At 44.5% G+C, this 26,830-nt stretch overlaps 1 protein-coding gene across 6 annotated transcripts in view; it reads right to left on the bottom strand.

Moving 5' to 3' along the window:
- The window catches only part of LOC120988984 (Fc receptor-like protein 5), a 157,282-nt gene that overhangs the window by 91,061 nt on the left and 39,391 nt on the right, over positions 1–26,830 (bottom strand). For 3 of the 6 annotated variants that reach the window (XR_005776211.1, XM_040416815.1, XM_040416814.1), the window contains exons 2-5: positions 22,695–22,982; positions 20,528–20,815; positions 18,851–19,144; positions 10,874–11,140 (exon numbers count right to left, since the gene is read on the bottom strand). Coding sequence is in view for 5 of the 6 variants with exons in the window: in XM_040416815.1 (XP_040272749.1) it covers positions 10,874–11,140; positions 18,851–19,144; positions 20,528–20,815; positions 22,695–22,982 (1,137 nt within the window). In the remaining variant the exon portion in view is untranslated. The remainder of the gene's footprint in view (positions 1–10,873; positions 11,141–18,850; positions 19,145–20,527; positions 20,816–22,694; positions 22,983–26,830) is intronic. The other 3 variants (XM_040416818.1, XM_040416817.1, XM_040416819.1) reach the window with 3 other exon arrangements.

Here is a 26,830-nt window from a genome sequence, read left to right as displayed (position 1 = left end):
TCTCGTGCGCGGGAACAAGATGCATTGGTGAGAGGAATCTATTTAATATGTGAGTTTCTTTGATTTTATGTATTAGTGAATACCTTGCTCCTGAGGAAGGGGTTTTGCATAACCCCGAAACGCGTAGAGCTTTGTTTATTAAAATATTTGAAGATACCTATTTTAAAGACTGGAGACACTGATTTCCAATTGGAGACCTGGATAAGCTGACTCGGCCAGGGGGGTACTGTCTCAGGTACCATACGTTATACCTGTTTGGCAGCCCCCCAGTGAAGTGAGTAATAACTGCCTTTACAAAAGTATTTGTTTGTCCAAGTGAATTCCAGCGACCTTGGCCAGGGGGGTTCACTGTCCTAGGTACTTGCGACCACTGACCTATGTGACAGCCCCCCCAGTGAAGTGAGTAGTCCGGTTCACTTCAAGCTGTAAACACTGATCTTTACTTATTTGTGCCTTTCCTCTGGTGAACTTGCTTGGGGGGTCACTGTCGCAGGTGCCTTTATACCCGTTTGACAGCCCCCCACCAAAGCAAGTCATCACTTACGGATACTTGCCCTTTAGGGATATCGTTAGAGCTCATTGCGCTTCTGTACGTAATTTTATGTTTGTGGGGATTTGGCGCTGTTTATGTGTATCTAGAAGTTCTGAAGGTCACCAACACTATAGACCAAATTTTACACATAATTATATCTTCCGCTACTCAAGTGTCTAACCTTGTGTTAACACTATATTTTTTTCGTGCAGCCTCCCCTATCACTGCTGTCCTTAACATCTAAACACAATATTTTATTTTTTATAATTTATTTATATCTTTTTTTATTTTAAGAATTAATATTCCAGTAATTCCTAGTCCCATCACCGCTGGCGCCTTACAAGTGGGATTTTCCTTGTCACAAGGTCTTCCTAACCTCCTTTCTTTTTTTCTGTTATCTTTCTATCCTTCTGCTAGTAACATATAAAACAAACTGGTCTGCACAAAAATGATGGCAGCCTTAGCTTAAAGGGGTTGGGTAGCAAAATAAATTGATGCCCTATCCTTAGGAAAAGTCATCAATATCAGATCAGTGGGATCTGACACCCCACACCCCTGCTGATCATCCCCTTTGGAGCGGCAGCATAGTGTAATGACAAGTACTCACTCCATTCAAGTGAATTGAGAAAAGACTTATGTTACACTACGTCAACTCTTCAGAGGAGCCAGTGGGTAGTGTAATGAAGAGGAAGCAGGGCTCGCATGGAGCATCGCCTGCAATAAAACAATTTCTGTAACTTTCAATGAGACTTCTGCACCTTTCCATAGGTATTTTGACCCACTCCTCATGGGCAAACTGCTCCAGCTGTATCAGTGACGTGCCTAGGGTGTTTGGCACCCGGGGCGGGTCCTTTCTCTGGCACCCCCCACCAATATTTTAAAAAAATTGTACCCCCTTACAGTAGTATTGCCCTCATTGTGCAACCTTCACAGTAATTTTGTACAGATATGTGCCCTCTCATGGTAGTTATTCCCATATTGTGCCCATTCAAGGTAGTTATGCCTTCACTGTACAACTTTCACAGTAGTTATGCCCACATTGTGCTCCTTTAAAGTACTTATTCCTTCATTGTGCCCCCTTCACAGTTGTAATGCCCTCTTTGTGCCTTCCTCACAGTAGTTATGCCCTCTCTGTGCCCATTTAAAATTAGCAATGCCCAATCTGTGCTCCCTTCACAGTTTTAATGATCTCTGTGCCCCTTCAGAGAAGTTATGCCCTCACTGTGCCCCCATACCAGTAATAATGCCCTATGTGCCCCTTCATAGTAATAATGCCCACTCAGTGCCCTATAACAGTTATGCCCACCCACTTTACAAGAGTAATGCTCTCTGTGCCCCTTCACAGTAGCAATGCGATCTGTGCTCCCTTCATAGTAGTAATGCCCATTGTGCCCTCTTCATAGTAATAATGCCCATTGTGCCCACTTCATAGTTATAATAGTAATCTCCATTGTTCCCCCTCCATAGTAGTAATGCCCATTGTAGTAGTATTGCCCTCTGTGCCCCCTTTGTAGTAGTGTTATGGAATATTGAGACAAAATGGATACTCGCTTGTTGAGAACTATACTTTAGCTAAAATGGCGGCCAGGCACCCAGCCAATGCCTAGAACAAGAATATTACTTTCATTCTTCATTATGTACCTCAAGACAGTTTCTGTTCATCTCCAGCAAGCAGCTTCCCCTATCTAGAAGGGGGAGGGGGGAACTTCCTCTTGCACATAGATGTGACAGAAAATACAGAGTTTATAGCCAATTGAAAAGATATATGCCACCTTACACCCCCCACTCCTTCCTGTTCTATATTTTCTGTCCTTTATACTGTCTTCTGTTCTGCAATAAACCAGAGATCTTGCTTTGACTCCCAGCTGCGTGTGTGTCTCAGTTTGATCTTTCCGTGCACGTATTCATTTAACATTGATTTGGAGTAGTACATCAACCAAACTGGCAGTTTGACCAGATCCAAAACAGTTGGCAGCCCAACGTGGGGCTCGAGGATAGGATCCCCTGATCCAGCACCCCCAGAGACCAGACGAGGAGGACCTCACTAACGGACACCGGGACTGCAGGACCGTGATAAGAGGTAAGAAAACTGTCTTATCTTACCTTCATGTGTCCTGTGGTGTAGTCCATCCGTGCCTGTCTGAGGGAGGGGTGCCGTGGCAGCTTGGGGCATCCTCGAGGGCATGAAAGTAAGAACTCCATGTGTTTTAAAGTCTTGATGTACTGTGTTTAAAAACTGTTAACACTCTGTTGACAAGTATCATTGACTGCACTCCGATAGAGACTATTTGCCTGTATCAGAGTGCAGCCTGGTTGTCTGACTCGATCACTGAAGGGGGGAAAGCGGTCCGCAGCAGCCCAGAGGTGTGCTTGTCTGGGACTCAAAGCTTCATCAGGTCCAGTGCTTACTCTATACAGAGGTCTCTAGACGGCTCCAGTAGGTGTGAGAGACGATGGGACAATACGCAAGGGTTCTTCCTTGATGTATTGTGGTTTATTGTTTTTAATATGCGACACTTTGTAACAGAAACACAGACTGATAGAAATTCAAAGGTCTTCTAAAGTGCCTGTGTCAATCGGTCACCCCGGTGTTGTGACCGAGAGACGACAGAAGGGAGGAGACTGGCCAGTGTCTACCCAGAGTGTGTGGGACATTAGGTTCAATGAGTTATATCAGGTTTCTGTGTTGTCCAGAACAAAGTGAAGGATCCAGATGATGGGAAATGAGGAAAGTGTCCCGAAGGGCTACTGTTTACCCGAACAGTACGTGGTGGACCGGAGAGGCAAACGCCAAGTTAAATGTTTAAGCAAGTTAGAAAAAATGTATAACATACCAAAAGGTGGCACACTGTGCCCTGCTACATGGCAGATGTTGAATGAGAAAAGAGGGAAGTTGGAGGATGAAAAGTTATCAGATACCGTCCGTGTGTGGTTAGACTGTAGTAAGGAATTTGAAAAGACAGGGGGAGAACTAAATTATGATGAAAGCAGCCGGAGATACTACTGTAAACCCAATATATTACTGAGCGCGAGCAGCCATCCCTAGTGTCCCGGTGGTCTCTATGCTGTACCCGATGATAAACCCAGATTAAACTTTTATGACTCTCTGTCAGATCAAGACCCCCACACCCATAATGAAGGGAGGTTAGACAGAAGAGCCCGATCAAACGCAATCTGACGGGGCGGCAGAATCTGTGTCATACACAAGGACTCCCACCCCTACCCAAATGGCACCATGGAACGAGGGTAGCCCTGCTGCACATAACCCAAACACCGCCCTCCAGTCTCAGATTACTGCATTGCAAAGAAACATGCAATATCTAGAGAGAGGCAATTACGAAACCCTTAGGGAAGCCATGGCATTAACACGTCCCCAGGGCCCACCCAAATATGTGTCCTTCACCCCACAGCAGTTGTTCACCATAGTGAATCTCTTGTCAGATCCCGATACTTACCCAATGCCATTTTACAGGAAATTATCTCAAGTGCATAAAACATATGGATGTACGTGGTCTGATTTGCAAAGTATAGTGGAGAATAAGACCGGTTAATACTCATCACTGATATTTGATCACATCCATACACCCGTTTTGATGGGTGAAAATTTTGAACCTAGGGACCCAGACTCTGGGTTACCTTTCATAGAACATTTGCAGAAGTGGGCAAAGGACAGACTGGCTGACCAATACACCACTCTGCAAGACATGACGCAGGAGAAAACAGACCGTTGAAAAATTTGTACAAAGAATAAAACAAAACTATAAAGACATGGGATTCAGCCCAAATGAACCTGTGCATCTAAGACTCCTAGCGCGTTTTTTCGTGGATGGCCTTAAACCAGACCTTAACAAGGGGGGACACTCCATGTATGACAGTCTCTGCCCCTCCCACTGGTCTCGCCCCTCGAGTGACTCTCGAGGTAGCGGGTAAGGAACTTTCATTCCTTGTAGACACTGGTGCAGCCCGCAGTGTTTTATGTGAGACTGCCGTACCTCCTTCCTGGCTCACTGACATTCAATTACCCTGTTCAGGACTAGAAGGGGTTGTGCAACACAACACCGTTACCAAGCCACTCTCGGTCACTTCCCCTGGCTTCTCCCGGACTAACACCCCTCGGCTCCACCTTCCAGCTGGAGTCATGTCGCAATTTGTTGTCAGCCAAACTTGCCCCTTCAATTTGCTAGGCTCTGATCTTCTTCAGAAAATCCAAGCCAACATACAATTCAGAGAGGATGGGACAATTGGGACAGTCACCCTTGGTACTGCCCTATACCCGGAAGACACTTGCCTCCTCATGGCATTAACAACTCTCCAGGTCACTGATTCATATGAACAGGGGGATTTGCTGCAAACCATTTTGCACCCTAATCTCCGATACTCTCTGGGCCAAAGGACCCCAGGATATTGGACGACTTAACGTCCGACCAGTAAATGTGACCCTGAAAGACCCCAAAGTCCTACCATACAAAGCGCAAATTGCAGCTGTATCTCCCCAAAGTTGTCTTCTTAGGTCTTTTTCTTCGTTCCACGATATAAAGTCGGAAAGGAAGGTTGTAGTTGGGGATGCCAAGAGCAGGGGATTTCACACCCCTTACTGACCCCATACGAGATCCTCTTTGGGACAGGGCCAAGAATGGGACAGTATTTTCCACAGCAGCTACAAATGCATTATGAATCTGTTGAAAAATATGTGATAGCATTGAGCAAACAATTGTTTAACATACATGCACAAGTTCTCTCTTCCATTCCAGATCCAGACTCCCTAGAAGACTCCCTTGAAACCTGGAGAGTGGGTGGTAGTCAATAAACATAAACATGTCAGAAGCACCCTCGAACCACGATACTAGGGACCCTACCAAGTGCTGTTGACTACCCCAACTTCTGTGAAACTCGAAGGGAGGCCTACTTGGATCCACGCCTCACATTGTAAAAGAATAAAGGCCACCTGACGACCCCGGAACAATAAGCCATGAGGATCCACCTACTTATCATGACTTTGACCCATATACGAAGTTAAATCCAGTAAAGATAAGGACCGGGAAGTGTCTTTGCCTTTCGCAGGGTGGACAGATGCCCCATGACTCATGATAAACAGATCAGGACCCTCGATAGATTATAGCTCTACCCCCTGGCAAGAGGGATACTGGGCTAAAGTCACATGTTTTCCTAGCTGGACACACTGTTATTGTCTCCAAGTACAAACCAAAGACATGACATTTAGTCCACACATACACTCAGGTTGCAATGACTCAAAAACAGACAGCCACGTGCTGTGTATTGGTGTAGATGCCGTGAATGGAAAAGGCCTACCCTGTAACAACCGTACTGTACAAGATCTCCTGACAGGCATATTAGCTAACAACACCGAAGGTCAGTTAAAAGGATATGAGTTGGCAAAAGGGATAAAATTAGCCAAATGAATTACCCAATTATTCAATAGCACAGCAGTGGCAGTTCCAGAGGACATATACTTAGTTTGTGGACACAAAGCGTACAAATGGTTATCAGAAAATGTCACAGGACTGTGCACCATTGCCAGGCTTACTCCTGCCGCCTTTATAGTACCACACTCTAAAATTGACATAAATGCTATTCCTAAACACACCTTGTACCGTAGGGCCAAAGATAACACACCCAGACCAAATGGCAAGCCACATGTTGTAGAAATGAGCATTCCCAATAAAGTTCCCAGTATCCTTTTCATATATCCCATAATAGTGCAGATGTGGAATCATTTGCTGGTAGCAACTGATTATCTAGATGATCAAATATGGGAAGTGATGAGACTTATGAATACCTTGAACATTGTGCAGAACCAGTTGATCGTTGTCACCAACCAGCACACATTAGTTCTAGACTATGTTACAGCCAAAGATGGAGGTCCCGCTTGTTGCCATTACATAGACCCGCAGGGTAATTTGCAAGTATGGTGGGTCTAGAGAAAATGGCGAATCTAAGGGATAAATGGCTGGACACACATAAAGCTGATAAAGATACATGGTTGTCTGATACCTTCTCCTTCCTTAACCCCGCCAACTGGTTTAAAGGTATTGGGGGTTGGCTCATGGGAATTGTCCAAGAAATATTACAGGTAGCTCTAATACTATTGGTGATATATATAGTAATTAAGCTTGTTCTTACTTATGTGACCCGCCTTTCAAAAAGAATGAAGAAAACTGATGAGCAACCTATCATGCTTCTCAACGATGAGGAAGAACAAAAGGAAACTCCATTCAACACGGTTCCCCCTCCTCGCTATGATGCCGTGCAGAGATAGGGTGAGATGAATCCCAGGGTTTTATCACAAGTCCGAGCAACCGGGAGCCTACCTAGAAGGGGTAGGTTGTTGCCACTGTGGGTGAAGAGGATATGAAGAGTATGCCCAAGGGATTCGCTAGGCAGGGGAAAGTCCACAATCAAGTCTCCAAAGGGGGGACCGTTATGAAATATTTAGGCAAAATGCTGTTTGAGGACCCATGACCTGCGACTAAGACAAAGCTTTCTGACACTGGGCGGCACATTTTGCTCCAGAATGCCTTGATAGTCTTGAGATTTCGTTGTACTCTGCACAGATTAAAAACACTTCCAAGGAGGTTGGCTACAACCCTGTAGACCTTTAAACTTCTGAATAATATGTGCAGCTGTTAGTAACATCTGTTTGGAGACAGGTCTTAAAGCCTTTACCCTTGACATGTTTGTCTATAATTTTTGTTCCAATCTCCTGAGACAACTTTCACCCTTTTAATAGGCAGACTGACTGATTACAAGTTTGAAGACACCTGTTCAGATGTTAACATTGGCGGATCCAAGCACGGCCCTGCTCAGAAGTGGGGGGCGGCGGCAGGGCACAGGGAGATGAGCGCTTCCATTGTGGAAGCGCTCATCTCCATAGTCATCTGTATCGCCGTCCTCAGGACAGCGATACAGATGGCTGTGCTGCGGTGGGGGAGGGAGAGGCGTGTCTCTTTCCCTTCCTCAGATAGGCTGCAGATACTAGGCCGGCAGCCTATAAGAGGCTGGCGCAGGCGGTGCGATGATGTCATCGCACTGCCTGAGCCGTACAGCGCAGGACACAGTCCGGAAGAGGCCTGCATCGCATCGCTGACATAGAGGTATAAGTGTTCTTTATTTTTTTTATATATATACAATACTTTTACTGGCACATTGGGGGGGGGGCTGTTATTACTGGCACATTGGGGGGGCTGTTATTACTGGCACATTGGGGGGGCTGTTATTACTGGCACATGATGGGGGGCTGTTACTATTGGCACATTATGGGGAGAGTGCTTTTATTACTGGAACATGATGGAGGGAGTGCTTTTATTACTGGCACATGATGGGGGAGTGCTTTTATTACTGGCACATGATGGGGGGAGTGCTTTTATTACTGGCACATGATGGGGGAGTGCTTTTATTACTGGCACATGATGGGGGGAGTGCTTTTATTACTGGGACATGATGGGGGAGTGCTCTTATTACTGGCACATGATGGGGGAGTGCTTTTATTACTGGCACATGATGGGGGAGTGCTTTTATTACTGGCACATGATGGGGGGGGCTCTTGTTACTGGCACATGATGGGGGTGCTCTTGTTACTGGCACATGATGGGGGCTGTTATTACTGGCACATGATGGGGGGTTGCTCTTGTTACTGGCACATGATGGGGGGAGTGCTTTTATTACTGGCACATGATGGGGGGGAGTGCTTTTATTACTGGCACATAATTGGGGGGCTCTTATTACTGGCATATTTTTGGGGGCACTTATTACTGGCACATTATTGGGGGCTCTATACGGGCATCTACTGAGGCCACAAAGAAGGGGTATTTTATATGGGTACTATGGGGAAGGGGGAAGAGGAGTACTATGGGGTCATCTACGTGGGGCACTAAGAAGGGGTATTTTATACTTGCAAATTATGGGGGACACTGCGGGCATCTACTGGGGCATTTTATACTGGTACATTATGTGGGGCACTAGGAGGAAGGGGGGAGAGGAGCACTATGGGGGCATTTACTGGGTACTATATAGGGGTATTTTATACTGGCACATTATGGGGGCACTATGGGGACATTAGCTCAACTGGGGGCATTACAAGGGGGTATTTTTTGAACTGTCACATTATATGGAGAATTATTTCTACTGGGGGGGCATTATGGTGGGCTTTATTACTCCCCCATGGTATGAGCCCCCTATTAGCAGCACCAGCCTCTCCCTGCTCTGCTATCCCTCTTCCCCTTCTCCAAATCCTTATTATGAAATCTTTCTCATTAGGATAAAACACATCAGCTCCACCGAGCCCCCGGCCAAAGTGTTGAAGTGGTGTCCGAGATCCCCAAGGGCCAAGCCAAGTAATTGTAAGTTTTCATGTGAAATATGTACACATATTACACACATATAGCCTACACTGTGTCACACAATATACAGTATACCTCTACACTGTGTAGTCTGTTCTATAAGCACCATTGTTGTGTAGCGGCGGACAGAAAATAATGTGGAAATGCCCCTCCAGAGACCAGGCTCTGGATCTGCCACTGCATGCTAATTACAGGACACACCTTAGTTTAACAAGTCCCTATGGTAAAATTATTTTCTATTTTTTTTTACTAGGTATATCATTATTTTTGTCCAGGCCAGTTTCATTAGTTGGTTTTATAAATGATTCTTTTGAACCACAATTCAAAAGCAATGTCTGATTTTCATTAGCTGATTTTCAGTACATTTTTATTTATAATTACTTTTATCAGTTTCAAGTTATTTCAGTGACCATTGTGGGGTTGTCCACATGTGTACATATTCTGAGAAGCCCCTAAGTCTACAACACTACTAAGCAAGCAACATGAAGACTAAATTGCTGCCCAAACAGGTCAGATACAAGTTTCAGGCTTGGGTTATAAAAAATATCCCAAACTTTGGACACTGCACAGAGCACATTCAAGGGGTTGTCCCATTAAGATAAAGTATTCTCCATCCACTAGATAGGGAATAAGTGTCTGATCGGCAGGGGTCTGATGAAAACATTGCCCAATTCTCTCCTGTTTTATTGGAGTGGTGGTCATTCATGTGTAATACTGCTTCATTCAGCTCTATGGGGTTTCCAGAAATGGCTGAGTACAAGCATTCGGCTATACCTGGTAACCTTGTAGAGCTGAATGGTGTGGTGGACATGCATGTGTCTGCTGCATTCAAACTGGGAATGAGAGTCCCAATTCTCATGATTGGCGGGGGGCCCCAGCAGTCGAACACCTGTCAATCAGACACCTATCTCCTAGTTATCTTTATGGGACAAACTCTTTAAAGGATAGAATATGTCTCAATATGTGATCAGTGGCATCCCTACTGATGAGCCATAGGAAGAGGCTGGGATGCACTGGTGAGCACTGCCACCTCTTCCTAGGCTTGTGACATCAACCTTATTGGTCATATGGACTACATGCAGCTCAGTCCCATTCAAATGAATACCATTGACAGCTACTATACAGTGTACAGCGCTGTGCTTGGTGTGCTGTGAGGAGACTACAGTGCTTACTGGAGCACTCCGGCATCTGATCAATGGGGGTGTCAGATCCCCATGATCAGATATTGATAGATCATCCCGGTTGTAATGCAACAAAATAAGAAAAACACCAAGAAGGATTGGGGTAAATACTTTTGAGGGAATGTACATATGATAACAGAATATGTTGTTTGTAGATCCAAGCCTTAAGTGTACGTACAGTAATATAACCAAGTAACCGCATAGATAAGGTTAAAATACTGAAGTGCAGATTATCATTCAGATGATGATCGTTAGCGATCATCTGGCAGTGTAATACTGCCGCCGATTACCCTATGAACAAGAAAACACTAGTTCATAGGGTAATCAGGATCTTTTAACGTTAAAAAATCATGCTTTGCTGGCGGCAGATCACATCGTTTAATAGGTGCTCTGCTGCCGACAAACAATGAGACAGTATAGGGACCAGCTATGCATTAGTGATAGCTCATCCCTACACTGAGGAGGAGATCGCCGCATGTAATAGCGAGCAGGCAGTTGATGGGAGGGAATGCTTCCCTCCCGACAATCGTCTGCTCGATCTGCCTGTGTAATAAGGCCCTAAGTCGGTTTGCAACATGCAATTATGATTAGGCCACATCATTCCTTGGCGGCAGCAGTAAAGAGAAATGTCTGGATATGCCAGACATGCCAGATATTAGGGGTTTGCCAGGAATGCCAGATATTAGGGGTGTGGAATACTCTAATGTATGCACACACCTATGATAACATGAGAATGGAAAAATCAGTTGTCAGAAATATTATATAAGTAATCTTTACCCTAAAATTGATATTGAGAAACTCACCGATTACATATATGTTAACAGCCTGGCTTCGGGATGACTCCATCTGACGTCCCTTGTTATCAAAATTGTATGCACAGGTATAGCTTCCATTGTGGTATAACTGTACACTTGGGATTAGATGGAAGAAATCGTTCTGCAGCAGCTGGCCATCTTTATATATGGTATGTCTTGCATTGACAAGGCCGCTGCATGTAAATACAAGGCTTTCTCCTACTACATACATTTCCAGAGTTGGAGCCAGCTTAAGAACTGGAGTAATGGGTGGATCTGAAAAGTATAATAAATTCAAATTATTACTTACAGACAGAGCCCTTGTACAGTCCTGATCAAAAGTTTAAGACCACTTGAAAAATGCCAAAAAATCATATTTAGCATGGCTGGATCTTAACAAGGTTCCAAGTAGAGCTTCAACATGTAACAAGAAGAAATGAGAGTGAGACAAAACATTTTTTGAGCATTTAATTTAATTAAAACAACGAATAAACTGAAACGGGCTGTTTTTCAGCTAATCAAAAGTTTAGGACCACATGCCTTTAAAAGGCCAAATCTGTGCAAAAATGTGAATTCATTGTCATTTTCTGTCAGGTAGTCACACGTTGTGATGGCAAAGGCAAAAAAACTCTCCCTTTTTGAATGTGGTCGGGTTGTTGAACTGCATAAGCAGGGTCTCTCACAGCGCGCCATCGCTGCTGAGGTGGGACGCGGTAAGACAGTCATTTGGAATTTCTTAAATTCTTAAATGATCCTGAGGGTTATGGAACAAAAAAGTCAAGTTGAAGACCCCAAAAAATTTCATCAGCACTGAGCCGGTGGATCCAATTGACTGTCCGTCAAGACACTGGGCGATCCTCGACCCAAATTAAGGCCCTTACTGGTGCTGACTGCAGTCCCATAACCATCAGACGGCATCTGAGACTGGAGGGCTTCAAAAACAAAAAACGTCTTCAAAGACCTCGTCTCCTTAAACGCCACAGAACTGCTCTTTTGGACTTTGCAAGAGAGCACCAAACATGGGACATTCAAAGGTGGAAGAAAGTTTTATTCTCTGATGAGAAAAAATTTAACCTTGATGGTCCTGATGGTTTCCAACGTTACTGGCATGACAAGCAGATCCCACCTGAGATGTTTTCTACGCGCCACAGTGAAGGGGGCGCCATAACGGTCTGGGGTGCTTTTTCCTTCAGTGGAACAATGGAGCTTCAGGAAGTGCAGGGGCGTCAAACGGCCGCTGGCTATATCCAGATGTTGCAGAGAGCAGTACACAATGCCCGCAGGACAAGGGACTTCTTCCAGGAGAATAACATCACTTTTTTGGCCCATCCTGCGTGTTCCCCTGATCTAAATCCAATTGAGAACCTTTGGGGATGGATGGCAAGGGAAGTTTACAAAAATGGACAACAGTTCCAGAAAGTAGATGGCCTTCGTGCGGCCGTCTTCACCACTTGGAGAAATGTTCCCACTCACCTCATGGAAACGCTTGTATCAAGCATGCCGAAACGAATTTTTGAGTGATAAACAATAACGGCGGAGCTACTCATTACTGAGTTCATGTTTGGAATTGGATTTCTGTTTTGGGGGGGTTTAGTTTTTTTTTTTGGAGGTGTGGTCCTAAACTTTTGATCAGCTGAAAAACAGCCTGTTTCAGTTTATTCATTGTTTTCATTAAATTGAATGCTCAAAACATGTTTTGTCTCACTCCCATTTCTTCTTGTTGCATGTTGAAGCTCTACTTGGAACCTTGTTAAGATCCAGCCATGTTAAATATGATTTTTTGCCATTTTTCAAGTGGTCTTAAACTTTTGATCAGGACTGTATGTTGACTACTACAGTCAATGTCACACTGGGGTGCCTAGGGCCCACCAGTAAAATTCATTCTGGGGGCCCACTGAATAGCTACATGCAAATATCACCAGCCCACACAGTGGCAGACAGCAGCAAGATGCTACAAGAGCATTCATTATGGGGTTAGGTCCCAGCAGCGACTTCGAGAGGAAAGAATCCTGGGAAAAGAGGATACCGGTGCCCTGCCTCTGTACCTAGAAGTCATTTCAGCCACCCAATGTATTTATGATAAGATGGATAGTTTGTTAAATAATGTACCTAATTTTTAAATGAATATAGGCTCATGCAGGGGATGGGGATTTGGGGTACACCTTGTTCTGGGGCCAATCTGGGAACTCACCTGTTCCCCTGGGGGCCAGTCCAAGTCGGTCTACAGGGTCCTGCTGTACTTCCCTTAGGTGCATACAGATGTTGTTGTTTTTTTTGGTAGATAAAAGGAAAAATGGTGGCATGGTCTATTGGATATTATATGGTCATATGGAGAAAACACATTAGGACATGTACCTACAGCTCTATATTGTGGATCCACAGGGTATGCAAGAGTACAGAGCCCATGCACACTTCACTGTGATGTAATTTTTACTATGCTAATTACTTGTTATATTTTGGAGGAATAATGCAGCTGGCAAAGACCCAGGGGCTCACCTTGGAGATCATTCCATAGGTATAGGCAGATGATCGCTAATAAGCATTCATAGGAGCTCTCATTAGCGATGATCTGGCGGTGTAAAAGTTCAGCCGGTTACCAGATGAACAAGCGATATACTCGTTCATCGAGTAATCACATCACTTATGGTACTTTCACACTTGCTTTTTTCTTTTCCGGCATAGAGTTCCGTCCTAGGGGCTCTATACCGGAAAAGAACTGATCAGTTTTATCCCCATGCATTCTGAATGGAGAGCATTCCGTTCAGGATGCATCAGGATGTCTTCTGTTCAGTCTTGCTACGGTTTTATCTTCGGCCCAAAAAACTGAAGACTTGCCTGAATGCCAGATGCAGCATTTTTTTTTCCATAGGAATGTATGCTTTTGGCATCATTTTTATTTTTTGATTTTTACAGTTTTCATCTGACAGGTTAGATCATGTGCTATTTTTATAGAGCAGGTTGTTACGGATGTGGCAATACCAAATATGACTACTTTTTTGGGTTGGTTATTTTAGTTTTACATAATAAAACATTTTTTTTTTTTTTGTTTTTTTTATTGTCTCCATATTCTGAAAGCCATAGTTTTTATTTATTTTTTGAGCAACTGTCTTATGTAGGGGCTCATTTTTTTCAGGATGAGATGACGGTTGGATTGGTACTATTTTGGGGTGCGTATCACTTTTTGATTGCTTGGTATTACACCTTTTGTGATGTAAGGTGACAAAAATGGCTTTTTTGATAGTTTTTTTACGGTGTTCACCTGAGGGGTTAGATCATGTGATAACTTTATACAGCAGGTTCTTATGGACGCGGCAATACCTAATATGTATACTTTTTTATTTATTTAAGTTTTACACAATAAGTGCATTTTTTTAACAAAAAAAAATCATGTTTTAGTGTTTCCATATTCTGAGAGCCATATTTTTTTTATTTTTTGGCAGATTGTCTTAGGTAGGATCTCATTTTTTTCGGGATGAGATGATGGTTTGATTGGTACTATTTTGGGGTGCTTATGACTTTGTGATCGCTTGGTATTACACTTTTTGTGATGTAAGGTGACAAATAAAATGATTGTTTTAGCAGTTTTTATTATATTTTTTCTACTGCGTTTTTTTACAATTTTATGTGTTTTATTTTGGGAAATTTCTTGGGTCTAATCCCTTTTTCAATGTATTACAGTACAACCTGTATTGTAATACATTGCATGTCAGCCTGGACCTCACAGGCTTCTCTGCCATTGGGTCCCCGCCACTGCAGAGTGGTGACCCGATGGAGATGCGGAGGGCACCCGTACCCTCTGTAAACCCTCCGCATTGCCGTGGTCAGCTTTGACGGCGGCATACAAGGGGTTAATATGCTGCCATCGGTGTCTTCATCAATGCCGGCGTATGCAGCAGTGGCCCGGCTGTCAGTGACTGCCGTGTCCCTGATCGGGCAGGCGCAACTCCTGCACCTGCCTAATCAGCCCGCTCTACATGTACGGCGCTGGTCCTTAAGTGTTGTCCATTAGCGCCGTACATGTACGCTGCGGATCCTCTACGGGTTAATAATGAAATCTTACATGCATTACTAGTGTTTCAGTCTTAAAGCTATAACAATTGTTCTCCTTAATAACCATACATCTTACAACAAAAAAGGCAAGAACTGAGGACTTTCTGAAGCATAGGCTTTTTTGATAAAAAAAAATAAAATAAAAAATTGGTGATTTTGGCACATTTCATATTTGTGCAATAATTTGTAACTTGTCTCTCCTCTTGGCCTTTAGAAAAGTTACAAGAAAAATGGGCAGAAATGAAACAAAATGCATCACAAAGCTACACCTGCCCATAGCAGCAGGGCCGGCGGAACAATATAGGCGAACTAGGCATTTGCCTAGGACGCCGGCCTGCTAGGGGTGCCCTGGTGGGCTCCCCCTGACTGGGGCTGCAGCCCTGGACGAGCGGCTCTTGAGCCGCCCCCAGCGCCATTTACAGGGGGGCCAGGAGGTGGAGGTCCTTCTTAAATATGGCAGAGCAGGCATCTGCTTACCCTGATGACAGGTGCCTGCTCTGCCTGTAAATTGCCGGAGGAGAGGAGGCGGGCGGCAAGGGAGGCTGTTCTAGCAGCTCCCCACTCCTCCCTCGTGCGCCCTCTGTGATGCCGGAATATGACGTCATTCCGGCCCCGGCATACTAAACTGCACGCTGGAGGACTGAGGAGCTGCACCACACTGGACCCCAGGGAGGTGAGTATTTAAGTGTTTGCCTGAGTGTCTGCGTGTGTATTTATGTCAGTGAGTGAGTGTATGTATGTCTGTCAGTAAATGTATGTGTGTCTGTCATTGATTGTCTGTGAGTGTATGTCAGTGAGTGTGGAAGTCTGTCGGTCAGTAAGTGTCTGTGTGTTTGTCAGTGAGTATATGTGTGTGTTTGTCTGCCAGTGAGTGAGTGTCTGTCAGTGAGTTTCCATGTGTGTGTTTCAGTGGGTTGGTGTATGTCTGTCAGTGAGTGTATGTGTGTCTGTCAGTGAGTGTATGTGTGTCTGTCAGTCAGTGAGTGTCTGTCAGTGAGTTTCCGTGTGTGTGTGTTTCAGTGGGTTGGTGTATGTCTGTCAGTGAGTGTATGTGTGTCTGTCAGTGAGTGTATGTGTGTCTGTCAGTGAGTATGTCTGTCAGTGAGTTTCTGTGTACGTCATTCAGTGAGTGTCTGAGTGCGTGTATGTGTGTCTGTCAGTGAGTGTATGTGTGTCTGTCAGTGAGTGTATGTGTACGTCATTCAGTGAGTGTCTGAGTGCGTGTCTGTCTGTCAGTGAGTGAGTGACATGAGGGGGCGGCAAAATGGATCTTTGCCTAGGGCAGCAAAAATCCTTGCACCGGCCCTGCATAGCAGGCATAGATTTTATTATCTGGCCAGTATGTAGAGTGCCTCAATAAATGTGGCACATTGTGCCCCAGCTCACTTCAGGTCCGTGTGAAACACCAGTATTAATAAATCTTCTAAATGCTGTTAAAGGGGTTGTCCCATCTTATCCTTTAATAATAAATAAAAATAATATTAATCCTTTCAAGGGCAAGATGAAAATAACTGCAGTAAGCGCCGGTCAGTGGAGAAAAATGTAATGGAGATGGCCAAGCAGCTCCCCCTTTTCAGTAACTATCAGTAACTATCATTCCAATGAGCTACCAGAAACAATACCAGTAGTTTGCAATGTTACACTGTTTGTGTATCTCCCATTCACTGCTATGGGCAGGGCCGGTGCAAGGATTTTTGCCGCCCTAGGCAAGATAAAAATTGCCGCCCCCCTCCCCCCCCTTATCAGATGATCTGCCCATATCATGACATCACATATGTTCCACCCCTTTCTCAGCTTTTAAATTAAAAGAACTGCTATGTTTCCCTTACGATTAATCTAGCTTCTTGTAGCTGTCCCTTTTTGCGGAACGGAATTGCGGACCCGGATCCGCAATTCCGATCCTGAAAAAAATAGAACATGTCCTATTCTTGTCCGCAATAGCGGACAAGAATAGACATATTCTCTTAGTGCCGGCAATGTGCGGTCCGCAAAATGTTGAACGCACATTGCCGCTGTCCGTGTTTTGTGGATCCGCAAAACACACACGGATGTGTGAATGGACCCTAAATGTGAGGTCAATTAGTTTCCAATGTAGTATTAATAACTAAACAATTAAATAATAAACATATTGCTTTGTCTACTTACCACCAGGACAATAAGATAATCTGGTCTCTGGCTGCAGTCTGGCTCTGGGGACTCCCTTGTCACTCTCTTCTCCCCCCTCCTCCCTTGTCACTCTGCCCCCCCCTCCCTTGTCACTCTCTTCTCCCCCCCTCCCTCCCTTGTCACTCTCTTCTCCCCCCACTCCCTCCCTTGTCACTCTCTTCTCCCCCCCCTCCTCCCTTGTCACTCTCTTCTCCCCCCCTCCTCCCTTGTCACTCTCTTCTCCCCCTCCCTCTCTTGTCACTCTCTTCTCCCCCCCTCCCTCCCTTGTCACTCTCTTCCCCCCCTCCTTGTCACTCTCTTCCCCTCCTCCCTCCCTTGTCACTCTCATTCTACCCCCCCCTCCCTTGTCACTCTCATTCTACCCCCCCTCCCTCCCTTGTCACTCTCATTCTACCCCCCCTTGTCACTCTCATTCTACCCCCCCTTGTCACTCTCATTCTACCCCCCTTGTCACTCTCATTTTACACCCCCCTCCCTCCCTTGTCACTCTCATTCTACCCCCCCTCCCTTGTCACTCTCATTCTACCCCCCCTTGTCACTCTCATTCTACCCCCCTTGTCACTCTCATTTTACACCCCCCTCGTCACTCTCATTTTACACCCCCCCCTCCCTTGTCACTCTCATTTTACACCCCCCTCCCTTGTCACTCTCATTTTACACCCCCCTCCCTTGTCACTCTCATTTTACACCCCCTTGTCACTCTCATTTTACCCCCCCCCTTGTCACTCTCATTTTGCACCCCCCCTTGTCACTCTCATTTTGCACCCCCCCTTGTCACTCTCATTTTGCACCCCCCCTTGTCACTCTCATTTTGCACCCCCCCTTGTCACTCTCATTTTACACCCCCCCTTGCCACTCTCATTTTACACCCCCCCTTGTCACTCTCATTTTACACCCCCCCCTTGTCACTCTCATTTTACACCCCCCTTGTCACTCTCATTTTACACCCCCCCTTGTCACTCTCATTTTACACCCCTCTTGTCACTCTCATTTTACACCCCCCCTTGTCACTCTCATTTTACACCCCCCCTTGTCACTCTCATTTTACACCCCCCTTTGTCACTCTCATTTTACCCCCCCCTTGTCACTCTCATTTTACCCCCCCTTGTCACTCTCATTTTACCCCCCCCCCCCCTTGTCACTCTCATTTTACACACACCCCTCCCTTGTCACCTCTAGTGTAGCGTGGCCGAGCTCTGTTCGGTCAGCGGTACAGGAGCTTTTGTTTCTTGTACCCGGCCGGACTGACAGGAAGTGCACACTAAGTGAGCACTTCCTGTCAGTCCGGCCGGGTACAGGAAACAAAAGCTCCTGTACCGCGGACCGAACACAGCTCGGCCACGCTACACTAACAGCAGTAGCACAGAGCAGACACAGCAGGCTGCGCAGCACTGAGCCGGAGATTCTTTAGAGCGGCAAGCGCTCAGGAGGCGCAGCATGAGGGGCGCCGCCGGCCGCCCGAACTTATATAACCAACTTTTTTTTTTTTACACCGCAAAAGGGCGCCCCCTGCTAGATGGCGCCCTAGGCGACTGCCTAAGTCGCCTTACTGGTGGCGCCGGCCCTGGCTATGGGAATCACAGAACCAGCCATTTGGATGTTTCCATAAGTCTGTCCACCCCCAGACAGCACTTACTGCAGCTATTCCGATCTTGGCCGTGAAAGGCCAAGATAGGACAACCCCTTTAAATGCAGATGCATGACATACCAAGAAGCTAAAGCTATTATGCCACTAACTCCCATAATAAATTGCTGCAGAGATATACATACCCTCCACAATGATAGATATAGGAACACTTGCATTGGAAGAAATTTGTCTCCCGGAAGTTTTAACCCAGTACTGACACTTATATTGACCTGTATTCTCCAGAGATAAATTAGATAATACATATGTGGACATGGTCTTGGGTGTCTTAGATCTGTGAATCTCTTGGTTGTCTTTGATGTACTGGATGGAGATGACGGTAGACTGCTCAGGAAAAGAACAAGTGATGTTCACATTTTCCCCTTTTATATAAACAGGTAACTTAGGATTCAGAATAATGGATGGATCCTGGGGGATATCTGCAAATCACAAATTTGAAAATAAATATGGAAAATGTAAGGTTTCTTATTGGAGAGCTTAGTAACTTATAGGTTATGCAAATAAAAAGATACTCCTAAGGCCTCATCTACACGTCAGTGAATCATAATTTTCGCACAGGAGCCAAAATGGCAACCAAGCTGCTGGATGAAGATATTCACAAGACCACAAAAATCCCAGGTTTTGGGTATCCAAAACAAAAACTGAATGTAACAGCATCAAAAAATAAAGTGATGGCATTAATGACATGTATTCTCAAGTCCAACTCTCAAAAACTGGGACATTTCGACCTGCAGAGGTCTAAAACGTATCAATTGTTGTGTGTGGGACATAAGAACAAGTTTATTAACTTTATTTTTGGATGCTATCACATTTTCTATTTTTGGATGTTTTTCTAATCCTGGACATAATAACATCTGCCTTTCCCAAAATTCTTCACTTACTCTTCATATTTAGTTTCATATGCTATATACATGATTCAATAGCTGTTGTGCTGATTGTAACTTGATTGCTGGAATCTGAAGCAATGGTTCTACCACTTATTTTGTACTGGCAGGTGAAGTTAGCAGTTGCAGCAGCATGTAGTGTAGCCTGAACAAATGCATTTGTTTTTCAGATATTGCTGATAGGATACAGCTCTCCATTCCAGTTGAACTTAGGCCTCTTTCACACTACCGTATGGCTATTTCAGTGTTTTGCGGTCCGTTTTTCACGGATCCGTTGTTCAGTTTTTTTTGTTTCTGTTGTGTTTCCGTTTCAGGTCAGTTTTTCCATTCCGTTTTTCCGTATGGCATATACAGTGTACTGTAATTACATAGAACAAATTGGGCTGGGCATAACATTTTCAATGGATGGTTCTGCAAAAAACGGAACGGATACGGAAGACATACGGATGCATTTCCGTATGCATTCCGTTCTTTTTGCGGACCCATTGACATTAATGGAGCCACGGAACGTGATTTGCGGCCAAATATAGGACATGTTCTATCTTTGCACGGAAAGGAGATACGGAAACATGGAAACGGAATGCATACGGAGTACCTTCCGTTTTTTGGGCGGACCCATTGAAATGAATGGTTCCGTATACAGACCGTATACGGAACGCAAAATATGGCCCGCAAAACGGAAAAAAAAAAACGGTAGTGTGAAAGAGGCCTTAACTTCTATATCTGTGAAACCCAGAGGGAAGGAGCAGGTAAGAGTGACAGCTTCCCCCTTGATATACTTCGAATGTTCTTCCCCCAGAGACAAGGATGGTAGTGGTACATCTAAAAAGATTTTTTTTTTCACAAATAATATTATTTGTTTAAAAAAAAAGAATATATTGTAAAAACTAATAATACAAAAAAAAAAAAAGGACCTACTTGTGACATTGACGGTGACATGCTCACTAGGTGACGAGCTGATGGTCCGTCCATTCATTTCTACCCAATATTTGCAATAATATCTTCCTGGAGCATCTTTGTCTGAGGCAGAAATCTCATATCTACTCTTCTGTGTCACCTCTTCATGGATCTTCTTTCCTTCTTTGTAAATCTGGATTCCTTTTGCTGCCGTGCCATCAGGAGGTGCACATTCCAGATGCACAGATTCCTTAGTAGTATACACAGAGAATAACGGTACCAGAGTAATGTTTGGAGGCAGCGGTGTGTCTGTAGCAGATACATGGGATACAAGACACATATACATAGTAAGATGCGGGACTTATCTTGTGATATCCCACCTTAAAGGGAACCTGTCACCGGGATTTTGCGTATATAGCTGAGGACATGGATTGCTAGATCGCCGCTAGCACATCCGCAATACTCTGTCCCCATAGCTCTGTGTGCTTTTATTGTGTAAAAATAACGATTTTATACATATGCAAATTAACCTGAGATGAGTCAGAGCTTGAAAATATGACTCTTCTTTGGTAACACAAGTAAGATATGACTCTTTTATGTTAATTTGCATATGTATCAAATCCGTTTTTTTTTTACACAATAAATGCATAGAGCGCTATGGGGACTGGGTATTGCGGATGTGCTAGCGGCCACCTAGCAACCCATGTCCTCAGCTCTATACCCAAAATCCCGGTGACAGGTTCCCTTTTAGCATTCCACCTCTGTTCTGCATCTCATTCCCTCTGTTCTTCTGTTGACTACTCTATCTTCATTATAGTTGATGTTCTTTCTCATCTGTTTTTGTACATGTGTGCTCTTTTGGGACAGAACAAGGTATTTGGGCAGTTAATGCAGACACGTAGACTTGTGGCCGGTTAGAAATTGTACTGGGTGTGTAACGCCCCCGAGTGGCATTACCACTCCTACGCCCTGCTTCTATCTGTGTAAGCTAATATCATTTCATCTATGCATTTATTCCAAGTCCTCCACATTGTGCATTTCCTATTTCTATGCCACTGTATATGTTCATGTAATGTACCTGGTTCACCAGTAAGTGTCGGCAAGCATGGCAGAGCTACAGTTAGATAGAATGGAACCCTTCTTTTCATTCTAACCCTCTATCTAAGGAAGGGTGGAGACAAGTTAGTTAGAGGTCAGTCCTAGCTTACCCCAAGCTAGGTGAAGGTGTGCAGGGCCACGTCTCTTCAGGACGTACCCAAGCCCAAACCAAGCCAGCTAGAGCACCCTAAGCTCAGCTGCACATGGAGACAGAAGCTTGAAGCCTCAGAAGCCAGGAAGAAAGTTCCCTGGTATAACTTAAGAGACAGACTACAGAAGGAAAGTGCAGCATAGAGCAAAAGCTGAGTTATATAACCAGCCTGTCAGTACAGCAGAGCCAGAGAGCAACAGATGTAGTAGAGAGGAGTTTGCCTCCCACAGTTAATGCTAACGCCTGCTGGAACCAAGATAAAGCTTGTAAATCGTTTGGAGAAACGTGTACCAAAGTAAAGTTGTTACTGAACTTCATCACAAGGTCTGGACTCAATTTGATTTATCATCCCCTTCATCAACAACCTCCTTTTCATTGCTTCGGAGCCAACGCCTAGGGTTCAGTGTATCCAGGTAGGAGCACCGTGACACGTGCACAAGTACACTTAAAGGGACATTATAGGCTACCCTACACCACTCTGGCATTTCTACGCCTGGGTACCATCTATCATATCACTAAAAGGGGCCCTGTGCCCTTATTGCTTCACTGCAACTGGCATCATGGAAAACAAGTACTCTCTTTCCTCTTAAAGGGCCCTGGAGGGAGGTGCCCGCTGCAGGTGTTTTATATTTTATTTTGGTCCCTATGTGTGAGTTATTAAAGGGGTTTCCAAGACTAGGGGAAAAAAAGGCTCTGCTATTGGTCCCAATACACTGCCAAGTTTGTCTATGGGCTGTGTCTGGTATTGCAGTTCATCATCATCCACAAGTAATACTGCCATTCACTGCCCTAATAATACCACTTTACTGTGCCAAAATAATGTTGCAATGTAGTGCTTAAATAATACTTACTTACAGTACCCAAACATGTCATTATACAGTAAAAAAAGCTTACCGCCATAAAGTTCTCACAAACAGTACAAGAATAAAAAGAACCTACTTGCGACGTTGACGGTGACATGCTCACTAGGTGACGAGCTGATGCTCCGTCCATTCATTTCTACCCAATATTTGCAATAATATCTTCCTGGAGCATCTTTGTCTGAGGCAGATATCTTATATCTACTCTTTAGTGTCACCTCTTCATGGATCTTCTTTCCTTCTTTGTAAATCTGGATTCCTTTCGCTGCCGTGACATCAGGAAGTGCACATTCCAGATGCACAGATTCCTTAGTAGTATATACAGAGAATAACGGTACCAGAGTAATGTTTGGAGGCAGCGGTGTGTCTGTAGCAAATACATGGGATACAAGACACATGTACATAGTAAGATGTGGGACTTATCTTGTGATATCCCACCTCAGGCATTCCACCTCTGTTCTGTATCTCATTCTCTCTATTCTTATGTTGACTACTCTATCTTCATTATAATTAGTGTTGAGTGAATTGAAGTATTCTAAGAGGACTTTGATCCGAATTTCAGGGAAAAGTTCGATTCACTGTGCAGCTGAATTTCCTTGTGCTTCATGGTAACGAGTCAATTTTCAATGAAATGGCGGTAAAAAAAAAATCATACTCATTTCATCTATTTGAGCAAGAAGAGGCCGCCTTGATTGAAGATCCCGCGTGAAATGTCATGCACGGTGACATTTGACATCACCATAACGGCCAGTGTGATGATGTCATCATGCACTGTGCAAGATTGTGCGCAGGATCTTCAATCAGGATGGCTGCGGCAGAATCAGAATCAGCTTTATTCGCCAAACACGACACAGTCGATCGTGCTCGGAATTGGGTTAGGCACAGGTACAGGTATAGTACTAGGGGGGAGGGGGGGGGGGTTATGCAATGGGAACATCAGGGGCGAGGGATTATGGGCGGGAGATGGGGCGTGATGAGTTCAGCAGTCTGACGGTCATTAGGAAGAAAGTGTTCAGCCTCCTCGATGTCCTTGCAGGGATGGCCTGATACCTGCGGCCGGACTTTAGACGTCTGAAGAGATGATGGCCCGGATGGGAGTGGTCATTGGATATTTTAAGAGCCCTGGAGCGCAGTCTGTTGGAGAAGATAGAGTCAAGGGTGGTAGTGGCAGTCGAGTAGTTCTCTCCACCGAGCTGATGACCCTTTGTAGTTTGCTCTTGTCACTGGCTGATGAGCCGGCATACCAAACCAGAAGAGACGAGCATAGTACCGACTCGATGGTACAGGAGTAGAAGGACTTCAGTAGGTCCTGAGCCAAGCTGAACTTCTTCAGTTGTCGAAAGAAGTAGAGCAGCCTCTTCAAGCTCAAATGGATACGTTTATTTTTTTTTTTTTTAACAGATTGACCCCTGAAAGCACTCATTTTTCATCTCAGATGCTGCGATCAGCAATGAACGCAGCATTTGAGGGGTTCAATGATGGAGGGCGGTGCAAACGCCATTCCCCATCATTGCGCCTGCTACTTACAAAGAAATGCCCTTCGTAATGAAGTAAATTCGTCATAAAGCAAATTTCTTTGTGAAATTTGGCAAAGCAACCAAATCAAATATTTGTAAACTTCGCTCATCTCTAATTATAGTGGATGTTCTTTCTCATCTGTTCTTTTGGGACAGGACAAAGTATTTGGGCAGTTAATGCAGACACATAGGGGGACATTTACTAAGCACGTTGCAACAGAATTATGGCGTAAAATGCACCAAAGAGAATGTGCAATGAGCAGGATACGGGTATACGCTGACGCCAAATTATGCAATGACTGGGTCAGGTGTAGATGATAGTCTATGTTTTGTTTGTGACGCCAATTGCAGCATGCGCAGGGCCCTCCCAAGGTGTTATAATGCAAGTCCCAGGTTAGGAATGCCAGAGTGGTGTAATGGCCTATAATGTCTCTATAGGTGGTGATAATTGTGTCAACGGTGTCTCCTACCTGGGTACGGCTAGACTCCTGGCTCACTTGCAATAAATTTGAGTGTAGTGATAGTAGGAGTAATAGAGGAATTTTGCAGCAGAAATGATGTCCAGACCTTTAGATGAAGTTCAAACTATTCTTTACTGAAGATAACTTTCATCCAGGTTTTAGCAATGGTTGGCAGGAATAAATCTTATGCACTATAAATCTGGAGCTTGCAGGATAAGACGTCTGCTTAGTAGCTCTGTAACTGTGGCAGGAATTTATCTTCTGCGCTTCTCTCTATCTTCTGCTTTGTGGGGACTGACTAGCTGAGGAGGATATGTGGCTTCTCCTAGGTCTCTGGACTTTACTCACAGATAGGCTCTCAGGGAATGCTTTCGTCCTGGAACTCTGGAGGTTGTCTGCTTTCTTGTCATCCAGCTGAGGCTCCAGGCGCTCAGTCTGGGTATGTGATCAATGTCTCAGCCAAGACAAGATCCTGGCTTTCTTCCCTATACAGGGGGACTCCTGAAGGCTATCACACAGCCTTCCCCAACAGAGGTGGCTGACTCTAACTTCCTTCTCCACCCAAGGTGCAGTATGTGGGAACAGTTTACACCTCCACAGAGGTGGAGCTAAGCTGGAATGATCCATTCCAGCCTAGATATACTAAACTGTAACTAGTTCCTTACCAATCCATTGCTGCCACCTGCTGGTTAACATGGAAAATTATAAGGAAATTTACATTTAACATAGTTTTAAATGCACAGTTGTAAAGACATAATATGAATTATATCAGATAACAATATAAAGGCTTCTTAGAAGATAGTAGCAGGGTAGAGGCGTGTAGTAACACAACTCTGGGGTGTTACATTCCCCCTTACTTTGAGTTAAGCCGCCTTCTGCCTATGCTTAGGAGGGGAGAAACCAGCTCTGGGGTACCCAATTAATACAAAGTGCTGCATGAATTACACATAAAGATAGACAAAGACAAACATAAAAGGCTACCCTGAGGTTCCTGCCCGCATGAGTAGGGTGTCCTAAGTAACAGTTTCCCTCTCGGTATACCCAGTGAACCAAAGGTCTGCACAAAGCAATCACTACTGACTGACTTTGAAGTATTTTGGATCCGAATACCAAAGAAAGCATGGGGTGTCTTTACTCTGTAATCCCACCATTATGTAATGAAATGCCCGCAAATGGAAGGGTGGCTTTATTCTGTATTCCCTTCCCTGCACCAAAGTCAAAATATAAGGCTTATAGCACGATCACTATGGTGACTATGGGTAGCTAAAAAGGCTCAAAGGTTGAGGCCTATACCTTAGGCAAAGGCACAGAAGAGGAAGTCATGAGCTTCTCCAAATGCTTCTTGCAGTCACAGGAGGAGGGCATAGTAATCCCATGGAACTCCTAGAAGACACACCAGGATGGGGGTTTAGTAGTCCCCTTAACCAAACCTGGCATATATAACAAACAGGAAGGAGGGGTATATTATTCCCCTAGCTGTTCCCGAAGCAGTGGGGTTACCCTTGTAGTTGCTGGACCTGCCTGGGACTTAACACTTGTCCTACCTGGGTACCTATGGGCATATAACACCGGGTGTAGGCCATTAGTATTAAGCGTCCAGATAGGCAGTCCGTATAAAGGGGGAAGAGACAAGAGCTGTAAAGCAAGGCACACAAAAGCAAGGTGCTACTGATGTGACTAAAGGCAAAAGTTAAGTGCAGTTTCACAAAAAGTGCATAGAGGTCACATTGCGGCACCTAGAAAATAATACACACAATGGGCATATGATACTTGAACGTTGCATAACCTGTAAACATTAATGCAAAAACGTAGTGCATTTATTAGTGCAATAATACGCTCAAATATGACTTGAGTCCTTTTTTCTTGACGTGCTTGATGTAGAATCCTCTGTAAACAGATAAAAGTCACTTATAATCCAATGGGAAACAATGGAGTTAATTGTAATCCCAACACATATAAAATAGCAGCATGATGAGAACCATAGTTCCATGAGGCTCTCAAGTAACCTGAGAAAGGGGATAAAACAATGTGAACTGGGGCATAAAACAGTAGTTGATGATGGGGGGAGTCCTCACAAGAGTTGCCATCCAGCTGAGGCTGTAACTTGTGGCAACCGGAAACAACAAAACTGGCTAACAGTCTCTCTCAGTCTTCAAGACCAGTCCACACTGTGGCCCCCAATAGTCCTTTATTTTTGAATGAGAAGGGCATTTAGAGAAGGACTTCCAGGTCCTCCT

Source organism: Bufo bufo, chromosome 2 (assembly GCF_905171765.1).
Source record: "Bufo bufo chromosome 2, aBufBuf1.1, whole genome shotgun sequence".
Lineage (NCBI taxonomy): Eukaryota > Metazoa > Chordata > Amphibia > Anura > Bufonidae > Bufo > Bufo bufo.
This window is presented reverse-complemented; position numbering and strand designations above follow the sequence as displayed.